Source organism: Ceratosolen solmsi, unplaced genomic scaffold, assembly GCF_000503995.2.
Source record: "Ceratosolen solmsi marchali unplaced genomic scaffold, CerSol_1.0 scaffold23, whole genome shotgun sequence".
Lineage (NCBI taxonomy): Eukaryota > Metazoa > Arthropoda > Insecta > Hymenoptera > Agaonidae > Ceratosolen > Ceratosolen solmsi.
The window spans coordinates 2,537,204-2,562,646 of record NW_011948430.1 but is presented as its reverse complement, the minus strand read 5'-3'; the positions used below and the strand labels follow the sequence as shown (position 1 = coordinate 2,562,646).

Below are 25,443 nucleotides of genomic sequence, written 5' to 3'. Positions count from 1 at the left end.
TAAGCTATGTAATAATTATATATTAAAATATATTAAAAAAAAAAAAAAAAAAAAAAAAAAAAAAAAAAAGATATTCTATTATTTACTTACATTAGTTATCGTGTAAAATAAAATTATATTTTGTTTAAGCAATTTATCAATTAGCTAATGCTTAATAGTAATTTTTCTCTACGAGCGTCGATAGTACAAGGTTAACGATGACGAGTAATGCGATTTAATTAAAGGGAGACGTATAGTTATAAAGTATTGGCAATTATACTAAAGAAATCTCTATTTAGATTTAATGACATTCTTGAAGTAAAAATTGTTGTGTGACCTGAATCGAAGTAACTAGATATATAAGCATTCAATGGACAATGAGGATAAATTTGTCAGTCGACACAGGCAGATTGTTCTGTTGATATAATTTTCGTTAAATTAAATAAACTTAAATTTATCTAAATTTGATTTATTTTAGTAGGGAAACGTGCCTAAATGCGTCCATAAATACTCATACGACCGGGTCAGTTGTTTTCTGACAAAATTACTGGTTATCCTTTTCGACATGGAAGCTTTATGATCATTTTTCTCCCATTCTCCCATCACGCCATCCATGAAAATAAATCTGGAATTCGTTAGATACGACAAGATGTACTGTCTAGTGCGATAGTTCAAACGTTAAAATGCTGATTATTAACTCACGAATCTCATCGCTACGAAAGGTCAGTGATGCATGAATAAAGAAAGTGCTAGTTAGACATGACTGTGGACAAATTTATTATTAATACTAACGACGTATAGGCCAGTGGCTAAACTCCTTATACCTCGTAGTATTTATTGTGCCAGTATTAAAGGACGGTATGAGGATCTGCTCGTTTCTCTCCCCCTTTCAAGGTAATGTTGTAAAGCGAAATTATAAAAGTTTTTGCTTAGGAAGGAGCTTATTGCACGGGGCCCGTTAATTTCGAAGCGAGGAAAATTATTGGATGTAACTCGCAATCACTTTAAATCGGCCATCGGCATCGTCGATTCCGTACATAAAATAATAATTGTCCGCGAATGAAAGGAGAAACTATTAAACAAAGACATATAGCATCCAGCTGCTGGCAGAGGCATCGTGTCCCTGATTAGAAAGAACGGTTCTACGAGCTAAAAAGTTTCTTAAATTTCATGTTGCGACGCCGAGAGAGAGACTTATCCAAAATTTTAAGGTGCTCGGTCCAGCAGCATAACGTCATAAAGAGAGTCGAAAGTAATGCGGAGCGAAGTGCATGATGAACGACCGTTAGGGAATTGAAAAGCCCCGTAAGACCAAGACTTTCGGCGCTTTGATACAACTTTCCCCCCGTCAATACTGACTAGCGTCGATTATCCTGCTGCTCCATAACATTACGCGCGTTCCACCGTCTCCTCCTCTCTCTCTCTCTCTCTCTCTCTCTCTCTCTCACTCTCTTTTAAATTACCACGACTGCTGCTCCTCTAACTGCAACTATGTCTAATAACAATGCTCTTGTTACTGTATGTTGAGAGATTCGTTAGTCTACAAACGTTCGCTAGATAACTATACGACAACTTGTCTTGGCTTATGAGGTTTATCCGCCAACTTGTCTTGGCTTATGAGGTTTTTCGCTTCCCACATCCTCTTTCCCCCCCCCCCCACATCCCCCACATCCCCCACATCCCCCACATCCCCCACCTCCCCCTCCACCGTCGCCGCTACCACCACCATCTCTCATCCGCACTATGGCTTTTAAATCAATATTAATTACTTTAAATTATCCAATTAATTCATTTTCTCACGATGGAAGTGCGTGTAATAAAAGCGACCATTAAAGAATTGGAGAACGAGGATAGACTCGATAGAAAGTAATTTCGACAACTTTGTCAGGAACGGAAGAATATTCTTGAAATGCTAGTTATTATAAGATGAATTATGAATGTTTCAAACTATTATATACCATGAGATAAGAAATAACTTGTTACTCTGAAAATTCAAGAAATACCGAGAAATATATTTTTTGCGAAAATTTAAGTAAATATTAGAAGAATGTTGATGCTTATTTAATTTGAGATAGTATCCATTAAATTGAAAAATAAATATTTATTAATAATTACCATGAAAGTATCTTTTTAAGAAGATAGACAATCTTTCGATATAAATTGTACGTCGGATGATTTTAAATTTAAAATTTTTTTCGAGCGTAATCTTATAATAGCTATTTTTAATTTCATTAAAATTTAAAAGGCTAATGCTTAATAATTTAATGATGTTTAACATTGTATGGGCGCTAATTTTATGTAATAGCCCTTTTAACATTGATTGAATTGTAAACGATTGTTCGTATTCATTTGAAAGTAGCACTTGATTTATTTATTTTTTTTTTTTTTTTTTTTTTTTTTTTTTTTTTTTTTACCATTCCATATTACTTTACAAAGCCACGTCTATTAAAGCACACTTGGACTATTTGGAGAAAGCATAGCCTTCGAAGAAGCCAAGTATCGGTATAATGTCAGTGGTGTTTGCATCGTCTCATAAATTGCAAAAAAAAGAAGAAGATAATTTCTACTTGTATGAATTACCAGTAGAGAATCCAAGAAATGACATGAGTTGTTACTTGAAATATGAGCTGATTCGCAGCTTGGAATTTCCTTGAATGATAGGAGAAACGAAAAAGGCCGACGGTGAAAAGGCAGAGCCGGCAAATATACGAGAGAAAAAAATTATCGAAAAAAGAACGGCAATGCTCTTTTAACAATTCGAGGCAAGTGCAAAGGCTCTTCTTGTATCTGGAATGCGAGAGCTGAAAATCTGCGGAATATCCGAAGGGGGAGCGATTAAAATTGAAAATGCAAATAAAATAAAGCGACGGCGTAGGCGCATTAAGTAAATGATCGGGGCCCGGGAACCGAGGGCAGATGGATACAAAGTGAAAAGGTCCCTAAGAGCCGCGACTCGACGAGGGAGACGCGAGAGAAATTTACATTTACACGCGGTCAGCCTGCGAACGGGGCACGTGCTGACGCTACCGCCGATGCCGTTGCTGCCGTTGCCGCTGCCTCCTCGTGCATGCGGGCAAAGAGCGCGAGCCTCTCGTTTTCTTCTTCTTCCCTCTCCCCACCGTTTGTCTGCTCAGCAGCGAATAGAGATGGAGGATGGAGATACAGAGAGGCCGCACGAGAAATTGTCTCTCTGGCTTAGCCCTTTAATCTTCCAAGAATAATAATCCAAGGTTTCCTCCGACTCCGTCCTCTTTGTCTGTCTCTCTCTCTCTCTCTCTCTCTCTCTCTATATATATATATATATATATATATATATATATATATATATATCTGTCTCTCTCACTCTCTCTGCCATGCCACCAATCCGCCCAATTCCCCTACCTTGCTCGCGCCGACTCACACACACACACACACTCTGTCTGTCTGTCTGTCTCTCTCTCTCTCTCACGCTCTTGCTCCCCCGCTGTACTTGCGGTTTCGTGCCTTCTCGCCACTCGGTGCAATTCACCGTTTTTTGTGCCACGCGTGCGGGTTATTCTTTATGCCACCGTTTTTTTTTTCCTTTCGTTCTCGCTCTCTTCCCACTCCACCGACTCCCTTCCAGCGATCTTCCTCTTACCGGCGCAATGAGTCGCCAGTGCGTTCGAGATGCAATAATGCGAGCTCGTGTACCTTGTCACGCGCGACATGACGTCCAGAGACTTGACGAACCCTCGGAGACTGCGCTGCGGATACTGCGGAGAATGGGAAGGACGCATTCAACAGGATGCGCTCGATTGCCATTCGCCTCTTGTAAGTCAATTGGACCTCATCTACGAGGCCTTACGACGTGTAATTGCGAAAAATGCCCTCCGTTACCGCTTTCCCATAAACTTCACCCATTCTCCTCTAATGACGTCAATTGCGCCTTTATTCTTTCTCCTACTTCCCAACTTCGTCTTTGCCTTTTATTCTTGTATTTTAGTTCATCTTCACAAATATGTATGAGACTCACTTTAGTAGCTGCTCTTGGATGCACTCCATCATAAATCTTGAATAAATTGCCAAGCAGAATTGCTCACGTGTGTGCACGGTATCCTATCTCTATGTTTCTCTCTCTCTCTCTCTCTCTCGCGCTCACTCTCTCTTCCTATATCCCCCCCACACCCCACACCCCACCCTATCTATCTTTATCTCTCTATCTTCCTCCCTCCCTCCATCTCTATATTTATCTCTCTATCTCTATCTCCGTCTCCGTCTCCGTCTCTGTCTCTATCTCTATCTCTATCTCCATCTATCTATCTATGTATCTATCTATACATCTATCTATTTATCTATCCATATACCTGTCTAACTGTCTACTATTGGTAATGAAAATAATTGAAGGAAGAAATCATTCGAAAACGATGATAACTATCTCAAAAACATGCTGTACTTTTTATCTTTTTCTTTGGCGTTACTGAACTCGAGACTTTCTGATGATAAACATTGTCACGACACTATATATATATGTGTGTGTGTGTGTGTGTGTGTGTGTGTGTAGTACATTATTAATTTGCTTCAAATGGATAATTACAAATACATTATTCGATGTTATTTTTCAATATATTTTTGTGCACTTGCTACTAAATATATCCGTTCTTTTCTTTTTTAAAGTACATTTCTCTTTAAAATAATTGAGCAGTTATAATACTTTTTAAAATAACGGTGTTTAAATAAAATAACTAAAATTATCGCCGTTAAAATCAATCCCAATTTCAACAAACAAACGTTTTCCCCTAATAAAAATTTCTTACAAAATAATTCCTTTAATTTTCAATTATATTTTAGCACAAGCGCAACCATGTTTTATGACATTATCATGTTTTTATAATGATCGAGGCGCTCGTCGATTGAAGAAACCTACTGAATACCTTAATAAAGACTTATCGTTAGACAATCCATGGAGAAGTTAGTCATCGACATTATTCTTCACTTCAACTCCACACGTTTACTACGGAATTTGAGACACAAGTCTGCCTTTATCATCAACATTACAATGTCGGTCGCGTAAATTTCATACGACCCAGTCAACTTTATGAATACGAAATTTCCCATTACATTTTTTTACCAAGTAACGCGAAAACTTCATAGCGATGAGCCTCTTGATAGAAGTGAGCTGTACTGCTCAACTGGATTCTTCCTACATGAGCGAACTGTTTGTTCGCTCACGCAACTCGTATGTCATCTCAAACTGTGATTTTCGTTCATGATTCATGACGCTTGTCTCTTAACACATGCTCAATGAAGCTCCTATTGAGATTAATAGGTCTCGTGCTGGAGCCGTACTATTTCGACGTAGTTGAGGAAAACATTTATGATTCCAATGTATTTGTCCGATCGAAAGATACGTTTGAAGTCATTATGACCTGCCTTCATTGAAGATACAGTTAATCCCGATGAATTATTCAGGAGATTCTAAAGGGGCGAAATTCAAAAAAGGTTTAAGACTGGCTTAATTTCTAAACTGATGCATTCGAGCGTTTTATAATTCAAAATTTTTAATTCGCCTCTAGTACTTTGATGATGAAAATTCTGATTGAGGACGCCCTAGAGACGAACCAAAGTAATTAATATATTTTAAGCCTTGATATGCCAGCCACATAACCTTATTTAATTTTTTTATAAATATTTGAAATAAAGTTTATTGTATATATACATAGAGAGAGAGAGAGAGAGAGAGAGAGACGAATAAGTTGATGGTGGGTAAATGTATAATCATACAATTAACTTTAAAAAAAAAATTTTTTTCAAACAAACTAACATATTTTGTAATTGTGTTAAAACCGATTACAAACAGTACGTTCTTACGTCAATCTTTCATATAAATAATGCGTTTGTGCAAATTACATTAAAAATTTTCAAGTTATTTGAAAATTATGGAATTCATTGTTGAATGTTGAGGAAATTCAACTTCATTTAAGTTATTTGAAAATTTAGACAGATAAATCATGAGTTTATTGCTTCCAGTTTTTTATGGATACGGCAACGATATTAAAAAAAAAAAAAAAAAAATACTCTATGCAATACGTGAATTAAGAGGAAATTTTAAGCTTAGAGAATCAAATAAAAAATAATTAAAATTAGTGTGTTTTAAATGATTGTAGGGCAATTACTTTGAATATATTTGAAAAATATATGTCAAACTATATGTTTAAGTAGTTTCTAAATATATCTTTATAAATCAACATTTAAAATTAAATTTTAATACTTTGGGCCTGAAAAGTATCGTGTATTATTACAAAAATATCAGGTTACTTTATCATGAAAAAGCCGAATGAAAGTCGCGGCATTTTGCCTTATAATTAGGAAAAGCATTTATACATTAATTACTGCACATTGAATACTTCGAGTACCTATTATAATTATCCACTCGTTAGAATTTTTGCATTGTCGTGTAAAATGAAAAGCACGCAAAATGCTTCAAAAATATTATAAAAGCACTCCAATACATTGTTATACCATTACGCGCGCTACTTGTTTCGAAAATGAACAACCCAATGATTTCATTAAATAATGTGTAAGCTTTTGTGGTACTAACATATACATCTATATGAAAAGCTTAAAAATTGTGTGTGCGCGCGTGTGCGTGTGCGAGTGCATTAAATAATCGATGATTCAGCAATACGCCTAGCATACGGGATAGGAGTAACAGTCATTATCCAGCAAATAGGAGCAGCGGAGCTTTTCGAGCAAGTTATAGTTGCGCGACGTCTCGAAGATACGGCGCATAAAATAAGAGAGGCTAGGGTCCGCAAGAAATGGCGATGTTAACGCGAAATGGAAACGCTCCGTGAAGAGAATAAGAAAGGATTCCCGTATAAAAGACAAATGCAGGGAGGGGCCGCTGCCCGCGCGAGTAAAGGCTCCTTCTCTTTTTCCATTCCCTGCGAATTTGCGGCGACTTTTTCATCACAAGGGATGGATTGCTTGAGGAAGACAAAGAGAGATGGAGAGAGAAGGAGAGAGAGAGAGAGAGAGAGAGAGAGAGAGAGAGAGAGAGAGAGGGAGAGCAGTTATGATCTCAGTCGTGTAACTCGATGCTTGGGCGCTAAAGTGCGTGACGACCTTTTCCGTAAGCTTTCAACTAATGATCGGTGGGCTACCTGGAAAAGTGCCACTGCCACGTGTTTCCTGCAATTTAATGAACAGTATCCGCCCGGGATCGTCATAGGTATGGCGATGAAGAGCCCCGGGACCACTTCACGACTTACAAATCGCCAGGTTTGCACGTTCGAATGAGCGATAGCAGCAGCAGTTTGCACCCGTCGGTTCCATAATCCCTGCTAATCAATCCTCGGATCCGAATCCTTTTAGTCGAAATCATCGCTTGCGCATGAAAATTCACTGTTATTTGGGACGAGCATAGGGGAGTCCGAGCGACCGTACCTTCTTTCTGCCAAGCGCTTCATCACTTTTTTCTCCTTCTCTCTCTCTGTCTCTCTCTCTCTCTCTCTCTGTGTCTCTCTCTCTCTCTCTCTCTCTCTCTTTCTCACACTTTTCCTTCATTCTTACTCAAGCGTATACTAAACGCGCACCGACACTAATTCACGATTTTCTACTTTCATAACCTCAAACGCTTCTCGCGCTTCTTCACTCCCATCTCATACGCATCGCTAATGCCCGCCACCCCAGTCATTATACCGGATTTGTATAATTAATGAAATTAATGCTTTCTAAGGTAAGTGATTTTTAATTGAAGGTTAAGAGTACGAGTGCATTCTCGATCTAGTTCATACTTAATTATTATTATACTCGATTTCATATAAGTGTTTAGCAAACTGAAGCATTCTCTCCCCCCCCCCTCTCCCTCTGTCTCTCTTATTCCATCAAGCTATTATGAAAGTATATCGTCGGTGAAAAATGCTCGTGCCACCTATTTATTGTAATTTTGTAAAATTGCTTTTGTCATGCTAAGCGGACTTTACACGTAAAGTACACTTATAAGGCTTACGAGCGAGCGAGTTATTCTCCTGGCTATTTTGCGAGCTCACTGGTGACTGCAACTCCTACCTTGCAGCTTTCAATTTTGAAAATGTTTTCTTTTTTTTTTACCGTCTTCTTATTTGAATAAGCAATAAAATTGTGAACGGGAAATTTCGTTTAATCGAAAAATCCCCATCAACGACAAACTAAACAAGCGTTATAATCTTGAAATTAAATATGTCGTGGTTTTGAAACTCGTCGCAGTTACAACGATACCGATCTCTTTTATATTTAGAATATCTCGCGGGCATCATACTTATTCAAATACATCATTGAAATTCATCCGCGGGAGATATTTTTGAGAGCCGTTAAAGTCCGTTGCCCCGCCGGAACGGGGTCTCGAGCACGGGAATATTAAAATTTCAGCTTCAGATAGGTAATGCCTGGCATCGCGAACCCATCAAAAGGTAGTTTCCCAGTGGGCAGAGGCAGAAAAACAGAATCCTTAAAGGGCTAACTGTGAAGTTCTTACACATCGTGGCGGTGGAACGACGAGGCGGAGGCGGCCAAACGAGATAGGAGTCACATATCCAGTGGAAAAATCAATTGTTCGCCTCTAAGCCGTATAATTTTCATTTCCATAAGTTGCTGCTCGCTCATACGGACGTATGTATGCATTCATAATGACGTATGAATATTCCGCGAGGGAGGCAGGGCATAAAATTTTGTCAAGAGCGGTCGGGGATATCGGCTCGCGTTGCCCGGATGCGCTTGCGCGGAGGATGCGCCCAAGCTTTTTTACGAGATGCCCGTAAGCGGTGTAGCGCTAGGTTGCAATCTCCGATTATCAATACGTTCATCTTCCCGCTAGTCGCTCGGCCATAAAGCCATTTTACTGTTCTTTTGGCGAGGAACGCGTAACTGTCCTAGAAAGTACGGAGCGCTACGTGGCGAGCGAGATTCGTTTCTTCGATCGCGATGCCGAGCGCCGGGACCCTCGAGCTTCTTCTTCTTATCGACGCGCTCGCCCATTGAATAAAAAAGAAAAAAGAAAAAAGAAAAAAAAAAGAAATGGGAAAAAAATGAAAAAAACATTAAGTACTACAAAAGAAAGAAAATGGACGAAAAAACAAACAAACAAACAAATGGTTTTCGCTTAAACACCGAGCCGCTTATTTGACGTCTGCGTCTGCCTACGCTCCTCCGCTCTACCGCTCCTCCCGATCCTCCCGCTCCTACCGCTCCTACCGCTCCTACCGCTCCACCGCTCCTCAGCTTCGAAACGCGCGCGCCTCTTTATGCGGCCGTTTAGCCTCTGGCGCGCAATATTAAATGCACACGTTCGCAACACGCTTTTGAATTCTCGGCGAGTTTTTCTCCCTGTCAACGTTTGCTCCGCGATATAATAATATCCCTTTACTCTCCCGAGGTCACTACTCCCAGCTCGGCCGTAATCGCCTGGGCCCTTAAAAACTGCCGTGAAAACTGCTAATCGTCATCGCTGCGCGCCGCTATCGTTTAAGTAACAGTCGTACCCACAATTTCTTTCGGCGTCTGTCGCTAAAAACTATTCGTCGCGTGGGCGCTTCTAAATAATTTACGATCTCTGGCTCTAGTCCATTGTAATCGGCGATAAAATGTTCGTATTGCCCGTGTCACTTAAATGTCCCTTTAAGCGCCCGCAGTCTATGTATTTCAAACGACACGACTTCACTTGAGAGTGAATAGAGTGCAGCTAAATATGATTGATTCGAGCGTAACGGCCGATCGACTGTTTGCGAATCAATTGGAATATTCGTGAACTTTATGATTTTTTGTTGTTGTTGTGTTTGTTTTTGTTTATTGTGCTATCGATAACTAGAATACAAAAAATATAAAGAAAAGTCTGGGAGTCAATTGCGACGGGGATTATTAAAGAACAATATTTGCGATACAATGCCAATGCCAAGGCTCGCGCGCAAGAGAAATTGTCATATAATTAATAGACGATAAATTTTTATTTATTCTTTTGATTCTTTCGGCAAAATGTGGAACAGCGTGTAGCATTGTATTCGATGCGAGCGGGGCAAATTCGTGGTTTGCGCACGCGCATATAAATGAGCTGGCGGATGCTATAGGACTGCTTATGCATGCGTCTATGCGTTGATCGCCCGTCCACGTGACATATCATGCATAAGTTTATGCAGCACGTGGCATTGATAGCGATGTTTCTTTGAGCTGAAACTACTTTCCAGCTCGACCCATATGACATTTTTCCGGCACTCCTCTCTCTTTCTCCGCTTTATGCGCGCACCAGTTTCGTCTCTTGTATGTCCTCGAGTTCTCCCGACTCTCTCTCTCTCTCTCTCTCTCTCTCTCTCTCACACTCTCACACTCTCTCTCACTCTCTCTCTCACTCTCTCTCACTCACTCTCTCACTCTCTGTCGTGCGCGCTCAGCGAATTTTTCTCATCTGCAAAGGATGCTCCGTCGCTCCGTGATTATAAAGCTTTCTTTTATTGCGAGTTCGATGTCGATATGGTCAACTGCGTTACTCATGCCCCTACAAGAAGAAATATTAATCATTCGATAAGCTCCTGACATCAAATTCGTATGCTCCATTTCGTCGGACTTTGAAAAAGCGCTAGCTCGTTTTTCATTCTCCTTGTATTCAAACAACAATGTATTAAATTTAATTAATGTAAGTATCGGTAATTCCATTGAAAACTTTATTACAATAAAAGCCAATCTTTCGCGAGATCTCGCTCTCAGCAAATAAATGAAAACTAACGTTTTCCTCGGTTATACTTGACTTATTCCCATTATTGAAAATTAAAATTTATTCCTAACGTATTTTATTTAGGTGCTTTAATTTTTATGAAATATTCATTGACTTATCGCAATAAAAGCAACCTCAAACAAAACATAAAAACAATAATTTCAAATATCCAAGTAGATGAAAAATTGTTAAAGTAACTCAATTTATGAGTAATTTCTTCGGTTAAGGCAAATCTAGTGGTCGTTCCACTCCTATTTTCTTAACTTCCTGCCTTCCTCTCTTCCTACAACAAATCTTATTTTTGTCTCACTATCTACCCTTCCTTCGTTCCTACGTTCGTCCGTTCGTTCGTTCATTCGTTCGTTCGTTCGTTCGTTCGCTCGCTCGTTCCTTAGTTTGTTCATTCGTTTTTTTATCTCATTCTTTCTTTATTTCTTTCCTTCCTTCCTTCTTTCGAATACTCGTACACGTACGAGATAGATAGGAGCTCGATACGTAAATTCTTCACTTTGCGTGTTTTCTTTCTCCTTCGACTTATTCCTACCTCTCTCCCTGTGCGCTCTGTAGTGCTTACAACATATCTGTTTGCGGTTGAAATTATTTCTCTTAGATCCTGGCTATTTCAATTACACTATAATCAGATTTTATAAACTCATCAAAATTCATTACACATTATTTTACATAATTTTTATCATTATTCTATTATATTATAATAGAATTTTCATACAATATAGAACTAATAAAGTAATATAAAATATAAAAATATATAATATGATGATATAAAAGAACAAACTAATATAATAAAGAATATAATGCGCAATACAACTTACATTTATTTTTAGTCGCTCGATTTCGTCTAGTCTCAATTAAAAGGATATAACTAATATTCAAGATATTACCGATTGGAATTTACATAGTAATTGTAACAGTTGAATGAAATTTAAATTTTAAGCCGCCGATATAAGTTTTCATTCGACTTTACATATCATAAAATAGTTAAATTAATCAAAGTTGCTATGCTAGTCTTTTCGAAAGGATGCTTGACGCTGACAGAATGGCACTTAAAATATATGCTCTAATCCTCAAAGAAAGGACGTCCGGCGACTTTCAAACAGCTCTGTTCGTACCCAGATCTAACAATATTCATCAACAAGCAAAGTTGTAATAATAAAATCTATCCGTTGACACCCAATTTCTCATGAGAGATAAACGAAGTGAAGGATAATTTTCCAAATTTTAAAATCGAAACTCGAAAGTGTACTTTAAAAGAATAAACAAAGTGTCGGTAGTTGGGACGACTTTGCGGTTATTTCCCACCCGACAGTAAAAAAAAAAAAGAAAAAAAAAAGAAAAAAAAAGAAATAGCATTGCAATAGATTTTCGTATACTTCATATATCTTTACTGCCGCAAACTTTGAAGGTCTTTTTCAACTTTCAATTTTAACCCCCCCCCCCCCCCCCCCCCCCCCGGCAACAAATGAATGTAACAAACGGCAAATGACGCTTCTAGCTTCAAACGTTATCACTGCTTTTTGTTTTGTTTTGTTTTTTTTTAATTTTTGTTTTATTTAACGTTGCACACATCCCAGTTCTCGTGGCATAAATGAAAAATATAAATAACGGTATTTTCCGGGTCACAAGGAAAGTCTAGAGGAGTATAGCCGGTGTTAAAGCATCGTACCCCGTCTTTTAGCATCTTCGCGCGAAAATCTTCTCATCTGATTTTCACGTCACTTAACGTCGCTTTTACGTCGCACTATCTCGTGCAAAACTCTTCCCAATGCAGTATCATCGTGCCCTGCAATTCTATTGTGAGCGGGGCAGGGGGGGCAGGGAGTGGGGTGAAATCGCAATAATAAAGAAATTTAACGGCTCGCGTAGAATAATGGCTTGATGAATGGTGGGTAGATGGTGGGCGATACATATCTGGCAAAGAAGCCTCATAATGCACAGATGGCGTATACGGAGGTTCACTTACCTCGCTTGCACTCGTGTAATTAGTCGTGAGCTTGATTTGCGGTCGAATCTTGCCGGGCGACTCGCGGGTCTCCTTGGCCGAGGTCGTTGTGGGCGTGGATGTGCCGAGGCTCGACTCCCTGCTGCTCGACGGTGTGCTTAAGGAAGTCACGCGCTTCGTCGTCGGGGTGTGGGCCGAGGAGCCGCTGCTGGTCGTACTCTTGACGCGGGGCTCGATCGCGATGCTAGCGACCGGGGCCACAAGCCCGGCCGCCGCCGCCGCCGCCGCCGTTGTCGTCGTCGTCGTCGTCGGCAACGCCGTCTTCGTCGTCATCTTTGCCGTTGTCATTGTCGCCGCCGCGTGGGTCATAGCCACGGGGGGGACCGGAATCTTGCTGCTACCGGTCATCGAGGCGACGGTCGCCGTCGTCGACGTCGAGGTCGCGATGGCCGGGCTCGACGCACTGCTCTTCTTCGGCTGGCTCGTCAGTTTGCTCGTGTTGGGATTCGGGCTCGAGCCGAGAGCTGCCGAGCAGCAAACGATCAGCATAAGGAGCACCAGCCGCACCGAGGTGGACCGCGCCATGACGAAGGCTGCTGCTGATAACACGACAGTTCGACCACGCGTACCGCCTCTCGTGTCCACGCCACACTCTGCAACAATTTTAAAAGAGGTCCGTGAGCGCGTCTCCTCACACGCGGATAATTTCTAAACGCTCTAAACGTCGTCTGCTGGTCTACGACGTCCCTAGAAATGGATCTGGATTGCATAGGCTTGAAACGTGGTGAGGCGAGAATGGTGGGGGAGGCGTAGGTCGAAGAGAAAATGAAGTGTGATTCTTAAATGGAAACCAAATTTTGCAAGCACAAAGTATAGCTCGATCTCGGAGGCGAGAGCCTTTTCCTCCCGGAGCTCTCTTTTGCCTCCTCGCTTGGCTTTTGCCGGCCTCTCTTGCACTTGAGCGTGCAACCCTCCCTTTTATGAGTCGACGCGAACGAATTGCCTATTTAGCCTTGAATAATGTACTTTTAATAGCATGCTTGCAAGGGTAATCTATTTTGAAATCATACGCCTTGTGAGTTTCCTTTAATTTACCCGACGCAAATAAACAAGGCTAAAGGACGTAAAACTGCTGTGTAATGCATTGATTGGGGGCCTACCTGGCGCAACTACAACTACATTAAGCAATTGACTTTATTGAAAGGTGTTGAAAAAAGTAGAAAAGTCGTGTCGATTGAATGTAGGGATACGAGCGAGATGTGCGGCTGTGGCTGTCAAAGTAGATAGCTACCTGGTTGGGTCAGACGCGCGGCTAAAATTGGAATTCTTTTTTCTCTCAAAATTATCAAAAATTCTATGCTACAATTTATATTATTATTATTTTGTCGAGGTCTAATAAACTTTTATTTTTAAAGTCAAATAATGAGCATTGCGAATGTATCTCGTTTCCTAAATAATTTCACGTCATTTCAAAACCATTTCAAATGCTCCAAACCGAAGGAGAAAAACGTTCGACGATACGGCCTAAGGATATCGAGTAATTAAAATTCATTTATAAAAAACGAATGACTATACCGTTATCAATTTTATTGAGTCGTATTGAGGAGATATGGACACAAAGTCGCGTGCTCTTGTAACAAAGTGTCGATAGTACAAGCCTTGGAGCCGAACTAGCGAGCACCAAAATACGATTGTCCGATCAATAATAAAAATAAAATAAAATAAAATAAAATAAAAAAAAAAAGAATAATCTACCCAACATTCTTTATGGATGTACGTGATCGAAGGCGCATCTCGGTAGCCATTCATCATATGTTAAAGCTTCTGAAATGTATGTTGTCGTAAAAAGATGATTTTTTCAAAAAATGTTCAGAAATTTTAAAGAAGCACATCAATTATATGCCAGGATAATAAGATTACTATGTTAGTGGAGCAGAGTCCCGTAAATATAATCGTAAGAGAGTTTAGACATACTTAATAAAAAAATTATTGTTTTGAGGTAATGTTGGTGGAAATGATTTTGAAGAGGAGAAAAAAGAGGAAAAGAAGAGATTAAAGAAAACGTAAAAGATAGAGAAGGAAAGGAAAAAGATAAATAAAAAAAACGGCTTACGGAAATAAAAGTAACGTAACCTGCAAATAAAGAATATAATGTGAAAGCGCGTTTGCACTGAACAAACTAAAATTGACGAGCGTGGAGAGGCGTTACGTGAGCCACACTGGGAGTGTGCCATTGTCGTTGCCTACGTAATTTATGTGACTGAACATTGATAAGTTTCAGGTTTACAGCACTAGAACATATTGAAGGATAGTTTCCTGAATACTTTTTCAGGTCACATGTATTTCAGATTAATGTCTACCAAATGATAAACAAACGTGTACAAATGTGCAACGGTGTGAGACGAGTTTTGTTTTTTTTCGAAACGAGGATTAAAGGAATAAGGTTTTTACGCGGGCGAGCTCCGTCGCTCACGGGAGCTCAAGTTCCGGAGAAAGGATCTTCCGTATGCGAAGGATAAAATTTAATTGAAACATATTGATAAAGTTCCAGGTGCACTTTGTATTTCAATAAACTGCAATTTTCTGTTATTAAAAAGGTATGACAACGGAATTTATGTGACGTGGTAATTGCGTTAGCAGTATATTCTTGGTCGGGCGGGGTGAGGGGGGGGGGACATTTCCTCTTCGTAATATTCATCGCGGCGGCACGCGCAACGAAGTTATCATCGGAAAATGTTAATTTATTGTGATCGAATTGCATTTTTAAAAAATTTAAAATTCATGATGCTAAGTTATTAACTCAGCCGGGAAGGTACGGGATAATCGAGCGCGTAACTTTTCCCATAACAGCAATAAGTCGTTATTATTATTAATTTCCAAGAGATTGATAATTTTGATAAATTCGTTATTGAAATTAGAGCAGGAAGGGATAATTGATTCACGTCGCACTTATAACAGTCGGCTCGACAGCTCCGCAGCATGGGAAGTGAAATAATGGTAGTCGCGGCGCGCTCGCACGCTGTTTTAGAATTACGACGATTTAGAAGAGTCGGCGAGTGGGGAAGATGTTTTTTTTTTGTTACCTTTTTCGTGGTAATGCGTATGAAGGCGCGAAGCTGCGACGATTTCTTGCGAGAGACACGAGACGAAGCGAGAGGAAGCGATTATGGCCGTAGTACCGTTTTACCTGACGCGCGCACGGAGACGCTAACCGGCGCCGAGATCGGGACGTCCACACGCCTGCGAGGCCTTATGTCACATCGCTGGGATCTCCTATCGCGGGGGTGTCCCCGGTGTTGCCTTTTCCCTAGAATCACCATTCTAATGAGGGAGAGATCGACGGGAAAGCAACTCTCGGAAGATTTTTGCGCGCGTACGAGGAGCCGGCGAGCCTTTATTTTACCCGATGAACGGCGGTGAAAATGCATTAGATGCACGGAATCGTAAAAGTATAATTAATTCCCTAGGTAATGATTCATTATGGATATCAAAGGAGACATCGGCGATAAAAGCGTATTTACTATGCAAAAATGACTGATACGGCTGTCGACGGTTTTACGATTTTTACGATTTTACCCCAAGATTTTGCCCATTCCTTTTCGTGCTCAATTACTCCGGCCGTGGTCGAATCGCAGGCAGAGCAGTTTTTGTACACCCCGAGGATTATTATCCTTTATTAAATTGCAGATGTTTCATTAAACGAAAATTCGCCTAGCACGTAACGTCAGACTGATACTAGACATGCAAATACGTATGTGCGTATGTAATTTGAGATCAAACGGGAACATACCGCCCGATTCGCCTCTCAAGACATTTCCACGCTCTGTGCTAAGAAACACCAGGAGAATTAAAAACATTTTAATTGCGACAATTTTGCGCAAGAAATAGATTACCGTGGACGTGTATTTTGTTTCAGTCGAGCGTACAACAGGTATTTAAGTAAAAATAAAAGTACGTTAATCTAAATTCATTGCCAGCTGTAAAAGTGTACAACGGAACAATATTAAAAGTGATAGGCACTCTTCATCCGGTGCTGCTCAAAGCAAAAATTCTCTTATGCTCGTATGACTCCGGAAACGAATGGCACTCTATCACGATCCTGCAATGCTACACCGAATGCCATTTATGTACTTGCACTTTTCGTAAAACAACGGCTCTACCTCGTATACGACATTTCTTTCCTTACGTCATATAAATCAAGCAAATGTATAAGGAATGGAATGACTGGCGTGCAATAAAATAATAATAACATTAACGCAAAGCTAATCATTCCGATGAGACGTTAAAAAATGGATTCTAAAAATGATTGTTAGATGGATAACGTAATGTAAGAAGATTGTTACTTTAAACCTTTTACGCAAGCCTGCCATTATTGATAAGAAATAGGCTTTTGCTTGATTTTTGTCTCTACGTTATGGAAAACTTGATTTTATGTATGCAAATAGCTTAATAATATATGAAAGAACTTTTATCTCGACGTGCGTTGGATGACGAGAAAAAAAAAACGGTCGAGATGGTCGAGCATTAAAAGCTAATGTTCGTGTTTGAACTTGACGAACCAAATGAGCTCTGTCTGTCTATCCGTCTGTCTGTCTCTCTCTCTCTCTCTCTCTCTCTCTCTCTCTCTCTCTCTCTCTCTCCCTTCCTCCCTCCCTTCCATTTAATATTGTCTAAGCAAAAAAATGTAATAAATACGGCAAATACTATACTCGTAGAGATTGAATAAAAATCTTTATTACAATCACAAATCAACGCGAAATCTTATATAACATTTCTCATATTCAATAACAACTACCCTACGAGACTGATTTATTATTTAAAAATATTAACGCTATTGCGCATGTCACGTTATATTTGCTTATTTATACGATTGGTTTTGTCTCTTGTTCTTTAACATCATTTAGCTATTTATTAGTTGGAATTAAGCCTTGTCGATCAATAATATGATTTATCAAATGGAAAAATAAAATTTTATACATTATTTTAAATTATTGATGGAATCAAAGGAGAACGTCGACGAGGACTATTTGCAATATACTTGCTAAGGCTATAAAATAGCTATTGAAACGTCACTCATGCAAAAAAAAATCAATAGCATTGACTCATCATTAATCCTTCTCTTAACAAAATAAATGAGAAAATCAGTGCTATTGCCAATATTGTTCGTGTACATTTTTAAATTTTTATTTTATAAGCGATAGAGAAGCGAATGAAAATATTAATATCATTAATTTATGAGAAAAAGTATGGAAAAGAGTTGGAAGTATGGAATTTACGAGATGAAGTAGTTTAATTAATAATTTATTTGAATAGTAATTTGACATTTATTTCAACGGTGCGAGCATGTGAAAGCTTCATCGCAAACTTTCTATACTGCTCATCTTTTTTCATTTCACGATAAATAACGCGACACCCCCCCCCCCTGCCACCGGGTTGTACACTACGATCCGATTGTTTGTCTATGTTTCGTGGCAATATCACGCAATATTCATGGCCAGCTGGCCACCGAAATTATAAAGAAAAGTAATATAGAACGTACGCACGAGCCAAGAAGAGCAGTGTAATCTTGAAACAAAGTGTGCCACACTTGAAGAAGCCTTGTAAGAGAGAAAGAGAGGGAGACTGAGAAAGAATAAAAAAAAATAAATAAATAATCGAAACGAAAAGTAGAATATAATGAGGTTGTAACAAGGAAAAATTATAAGAATTAATTTCCTTGTAGACGGAAATTGGGCGGGCGCAAGGGTAAAGATTGAGAGAGAGAAAGAGAATATGCGCGCTTACGAACATCCGGCAGACGGTTCGAGCGCAGAAAGAGAGAAGTCGCGAATTAATTGCCTCGGGCACTGGGCAAAGGCCCGTCGTGCTCTCTCTCCCGTATATACTATCAGGAATCGTAGGTGTGGTTGTCAGTGCTCGAGAGGGATAGAGAAGCCTCGGAGCTTCCTTAACGGTAATTCGCTATTTTTCCGGGGCTCTAGTAAAGGTACGAAAGAGGCATAGCGAAGTATAAAGTAAGAGAGAGAGACCGGACCTTTTTCCACTCGGCACTTTGGCTCTACGGGAAATTCGAGCAGTGGGATTGGGTGGGAGGGAGGTAGGGGGAGATTCTCGCTCGGCGATAGCGACCACGGAGCCTCTTTTAGCTCCGCACGTGATTTCCGATCCCTTGCGTCCCACGTGTCATTTGGCATTCTCGTTCCTTGCCCTCCTAAGATGCTCCTCGCTCCACACCCCCGCACTGACTAGGGGGAATTTTACAACCACTCTCATTTATTTCATTTAATTGTGCACCTTTTGTACGTGACTGGAGCAATCCATCTTCACGGTAGCGCGTTGGCATTAGTTTAATATTGCAAGAGTCACGTTGCTTTTGCACTTATCACGTTCTATTAATACACATATTTCATTCCCTAATGTAATCCCTAATGTACTTACTTTACGCGTAGCAGCTATTTTAGAGTCTGCGAATAAACTTACTTAATCCACTGCTTTTTCTACTTACGAAGTGACCATTTGAAATATGTCTTTCCCTCGTATCTCATTGTGTCGTATATGTGAACATTTTTCAAAATCTTAGAGACAACTTTTCCGATCTTTAAATAGGTGATGCATGGCTATGAAATATTCACTGTTATGCGTTCTTAATCAAGTTAACGTTACTTTATGTTTAATCGATTTAATATTCAGTCCCCTAACGATATCCATTAAAAGTTTTAACGAGACAAAGACTCTAACGTTTATAGTGGCAATATTCTTTCATGCTTAATGGACATTATGCAAGATTTAAAATATTATATGAAATACAATAGGACGAAATGATCTTTTATACTCATTGTAAAATGTAATGCGTAATTGTAATAAATAAAAAATATAAAAATAAATTGCATTGCAGCATAAACGACTGAAGCATTTTATCGGCCCGTTTCAAATTACTATAATGAACTGGAAACATATTTGTAGGTCTTTAATTTGAATTCATATCGAGCGATGCATTAAACATTGCAACAACAACAACAAGAACAACGACGACGACGACGACGACGACGACGACGACGACAACAACAACAACAACAAGAAAGAGAGAGAGAGAGAGAGAGAGAGAATATATATATATATATATATATATATATATATATATATATATATATATATATACATATATATACATATAAACGTATATGGCACGAGAAAAATATAAATAGTATTAAGATTTAATTTGTTGATATGATACAAATCATATTTCTCGAATCTGCAACGTTTTGCCCGTGTTTTATAATACACATTTATTTCATCGTATACAATTACTATAACTTATTGATGAAAAAAAGAAGAAGAAAAAAATGATAAAGAAAAGAAAATGAAGATTATACAGCTTATCGTGTTTCACCAAGTCTTTCATGGTTATTGACTTCGACTGATTAAAAATTATTTCAACTAATTGTAATTAATAACATTTAGAGAGCTAATATATAGTATTTTAAAACGTAATTAATATCGTCAAGGTATGAAACATGTTTCAGTTCATTATGGAACCTACGCAGAATAATTTTCTGTAAAATTTAAGGCCGAAATTGTTAATTTTTTTCAATTAAATCAAAATTTTTCCGATAATTGTGATTAATTTTAAAATTAGTGCATTGAAAATAAAGCCAATTCAAATAATGCTTAATGAGAATATTATAAGATGAGTTCACGATAAGTGAATAGTTGTAATATTTAAGTACAAAAATACTTTATTCTTGGTGTTATCTATTTAAAACGATAGTGAATTTGATTTAAATTGTAAATGTAAAAACTTCAAAGTAGTTAAACTGCTTTCGATCAAATAAGTATAATAAAATGAAATCTCATATACTTTATTAGCGAATACTAGACGGAAAATTAGGTCGAGGCGTTTAATTTTATAGACAGATAAAGTTTTAAATTATTGTCCCTAAAAAGTACAAACAAAACGTGAACAACATTTTTATATTTCAATGATTATTTTACCTATTCAATGACTTCGTAACATATATTTCACGAAGCTTTAATTTGCATATTCACTTATTTTTTCTATTCGACTAGCTGTATTAATGAAGTAATATACATATAAAATATAAACATACATATAAAATTCGTTTAACTTTTCCGATAACCTAATATACTTAAGCATTCGCGGCTTTAAGAATAATTTAATTTATGGCAATTTTAATCAAGATAATCAATTTATGCACGAAAATGCATAAACTTAAAATTAAATGAAACTTATGAGAAAAAGATTTAATCTAAACGGCAACTTTCTGAGCCTAGCAGCAGCCGATCGATCTTTATGCTTTAGAAAAAATAAGCCAAATATGTAAGCATAATAAAAATTAGCGATAATTTTAAATTTCATGGCTTTTATATTTTTCTTTAAAAGCATAAATTTTTCAAACCCCTGATTCATTTCTACAGGTAAATAATATATGATATGATGATAGAAAAAGTATCTGAGCTTCAAAAATACAGTTTTGTTTTTTTTCCGTTCTACGAAGTTACAATTTTATATTTACGAAAGTTTTATAAAAATTTCAATTATTTATATATATATATATATATATATATATATATATACACTTTAAACACTACAAACTCTTCAACACTTTTGTTGTTATAAAACAAAGCATTAAAATATTTATATATAATTTGAATCGAGAGTAGTAATAAATAAAAAAATACCCTTTATTTTCATTGTTATATCATCTGCATTTATAAGAAATTAATAAATTAGTTGAAATAAAATTTCAATGAATTTTAACAATGTAAATTATACGAGCGATTAAAATTATTATAAAGTTTGTGCAAAATTATTTTAACTCTGGAATATTAACTAATTCGGGTACGCTATTTTAAAATTATAATTTAAGTGCATGGAAATTCATAGTTTCTAAATAGGGTGTGAATAGTAAAATTAATAGAATTTTTATATTTATATATATATATATATATATATATATATATATATATATATATATATATATATATATATATACGTATACGTATATACATATCTAACTCCTAATTAGAAAGTGTTATAAATAATATCGGCATACAAACGGTAAAATTTAGATTGACATGTACTTTAAATATATATGCGGAATATACATGCTCAAATTCGCGATTTATAAGACCATGATAATTGTGTCAAGTGGATAATTTTATTAAAGGAATTCCAATGGTATTTTGTGTGGTCGGAGACTCGAGCGCTAATCGTTGATGCAAAAATTCAAAAGCTACAATAGGGTAAAACTGAAAAAAAAAAACATAAAAATAACGCGGAAATACTAAGTAGGCGGAGATGTTTGGTACGCTTTATCGATCGATGTATACTCAGCAAAATAATCCACAATGATTATTGATTGTTTAAATGCCCGGGGGAGCGCCGTCTCCACTTAAAGGTGCACGTGTAAAAAGGATCCTTAAGTGCCGCGGAAGCGCGCGCCCGGGAAGAACGTTAAATGGCTGGGGCGTAGTCGGTGCTAAATGGTCCAGCCGACATAAAGTTTCTTCTTATGGAGCCGCAAAAGCTGCGAAACTTTGTCGGTTTGCCACGGCGAATGGAGTGGCTTTAGCTTTCGGTTTTCGGCAGGCACGGATTATTTGCCTGTAGAACTCGGCATTTTTCCACTTGAAAATTGCGCGCGCACCGACGCGGACGTCCGACCTCGACGCGCGTCACATCGTCTTGGAATTCGCGCGGTGGTCGACGGATACGCCTGTGGTTGAAGCGGGGGTTGGTACGCCAAGCACCAAGGAAGTTTAATTCGCGCAAGGTCGGGAATTTCGTTGCGTCACGCTTCTCGTGTTGCTGCTGCTGCTGCTGCTGCTGCCGCCGCCGCCGCCGCCGCCGCCGCCGCCGCCGCTGCACCTCCCTCCTCCCAAATCCACATTTTCCGTCCTCCTCCTCCTCCTCCTCCTCCTCCTCTTCGAATAGGGATCAATCAATAAACAGCGGTGGTCGAGACTGTAGTTGTGCGACGCTCCGTGAAATTCACTTAGCGATCGCTATCGTTTGGCATCGTTGCGAAAAACCGATCGCCAAGCGTCGAAACCCTTCCGGTCGATCCTATTGTTCGAAGAGTCCGGCGGTAGAAAAACCAACGGCTCTCGAGTGGCCTCGCGTCCCAAGAACGAAACGTCTCGTCGTCGATCAAGCGGAACCATGTGTCCCTGCTCGCGAAAGATCCACACTGACGATAATATCGAATTATCTAACACGACGGTATTACTCGTGAATACGTCAGTGCAAATCTGTAGAATCATGGGCTCTAATTTGGCCTATTGGGCTTGAGGGTTGAGGGTGGGGTTGGTGGGGTTGGTGGGGTTGGTGGAGTTGGTGGAAAGGGAGGCGTGGGAGGGCTACGGATGGATGGCGGGCAGGGGGAAGAAGGGTATTAAAAGTGCCGCGTGTGCAGCGAATCGGGGACTGGGACGTGTTCAAAGGCGCGTAACAGCTTTATCATCGTTAATTTCAAGCCGCGTCAAAGAAAAGAGAAAAAGGGAGGCCGTTTTTGCGCGAAGGCAGGCTTGGAATACCGTAATTAGTCGGCGTGAGTGGGTAATTTCGTGGTACCGGCCAACAGCCGCTCGTCTATTAATCATAAATAAAGTCTCCTTGTGATGCGTACCTGCATAAACACTGGAAGTCCTCGCGTCGAGGCTGTCTGTCGAGCTTCGTGCGACAGATACAATAAACGTACAACGTATTCACTTATCCTCGATCACAGTGGGCTATTGTTCGTCCGCGCTTTATATCGAACAAGGGAAAGGGACGGGTTGAGAGTATCGGTAAGGAGCGGTTCGAGCCCTCGATCGTTCGTCTGGCTTAGCGATTTCCCTCGATACCCTTCGACTAATCGCTCGGCACCCTGAGCCCCGAACGTGACACTGTTTTGCGTGGACGATGAGAAGCGGCGTGGCAGAGGTAGTGAGAGGAGTCGATGTTCGCCGCGTTGGGTTCGGTGTTGGAGTCCGACTGCGAGCTCTCGTAGGAGGGGTCCTGCCTATGAGTCCCCGCTAGTCCCACTTACGGACCAACCAGAAACCGAGACTACCGGGGAATCCTAGTCGGTATCTCCGCCAATCCGGCAGAGTCGAGCGCCTCTCTCTCGCTCACACTACACATACATAGACCATATCTCTCTCTCTCTCTCTCTCTCTCTCTCTCTCTCTCTCTCTATCACAATATATATACGTGAATACGTGTATATACTGTATATGCATGTACTTTAATACGGGCGCGCGTACACACACACACACACACACACACACACACACACACACACACATACACACACATATATATATATGTATCATTACCTATTTCACTGCGCGTCCTCAGGCGCGCATCTACGGACTCATCGCACTCGCGCCGGCATTGGGAAAGAGCGACCGCGTGCACCGGCTAATTACCGAGGCTAACGAGAAAAGGGCCCAACTCTTTATATGCCTCCTTTCCTTTATTCTCCGCCACTTCCTTCGTTCCTTCGTCCTTTCTTTTACACAACTGCTTTCCCGCAGATTTTTCAAACGATACTTTGAAAAATCATGTGCTCGACTGTGGTGGATAGCGGTCGCTCTTTCACCGAGTGAACAATATCTGAGAAACATCGCGATCGTAAGGCGAGCGCAGTGTTTTAATGAATCACCGATTGGTTAATACGATAAAGAAACAATTAATTTACTACTCGCGATTGTTGCAATATCAATCGCAGACAGGCACTATCACACCGTCACGCATAGCTCCCAAGTGCCTCGATTATTCTGCAGCTCGAGTCTTCGGTTAAGGACGCTCCATAACGCTCCAGCTTAGTCCAACGCGCCGGCCTCTTAAAGAAAAGAGCACGACAAATTATTCTACGAGAGAACTTTAGAATTGCTTGCTTTGCACTTTGGTTGATTTTTGGGGCGCACTCGTGGGGAAGTACCGATGTAATATTCACATGTCGCAAGGTATCGCTTATGTATGGTTACAAAGTACTCGAATCGCGATGAGCCGATCGTTAAATACTATTTACCCACACTTTTCATCTATTGAACGCTCTTCAACTCCTTAAAGTCCTCTGAAAATTCAATAGGCGTATTCAATCAGCATATTTAAGTTTCTTTAAACAATCTTTAAGAGTTCTTTTTCCTCTATGCGCTTTCTTCGTTTAATGTCCTTTGTAAGAACGATCGTAGCCTCACGCCTTCGTTGAAACCCAAATATTCATTTCTTTAACGTTATTTTAGAATAATAAGCTCAAATTGCTCGAGTTATAAAGTTTTATAAGTAGAAAAAGTGTACTTAATAAGTACACTATTAATCAACAAATACATTCTGCCTACGAATCTTCTCTATGCACTCTTTATGTTTCCAAAATGACAGATCTTATTGATATTTTTCATAATTAAATCAAATGAGTACCATTGCTTTGCTCAATGCCAAAGTCCAATGAATATCAGCGAAATGAAAATTAGGAAAATGTGTGCTCTTGTATATGGCATTCTAATGTTATTTTTCATTTATAATTATCTGTAAACGCAGTACCTGAATCGAGTATCGAAAATACATTCTATGTAAGCAAGTTCTCAATTTTTCCTTTCGATGATATATCAAAGGCCAAAGGACAAGTACATGCTACACCAACATTTGCGCATTAAATATATAATGTAAGCACGCAACGTGTAAAAACAATTTTCGCAAGCATACAGTTGTACGATAACCTTTAAAAGCAATCGATGAGGATCGTAGCGATCGTTTTGAAATTCTGTTGCGCTATGTCGATGAAATTCTTACGAAGAG

General features: G+C 39.2%; 1 protein-coding gene across 1 annotated transcript in view; it reads right to left on the bottom strand.

Moving 5' to 3' along the window:
* dsx-c73A (doublesex cognate 73A) overlaps positions 1-13,223 on the bottom strand; it is a 51,682-nt gene extending 38,459 nt beyond the window's left edge. The window contains exon 1 of the mRNA XM_011501973.1: positions 12,660-13,223. Coding sequence (XP_011500275.1) covers positions 12,660-13,223 — 564 coding nt within the window. The remainder of the gene's footprint in view (positions 1-12,659) is intronic.
* Positions 13,224-25,443: the final 12,220 nt, after the last annotated feature.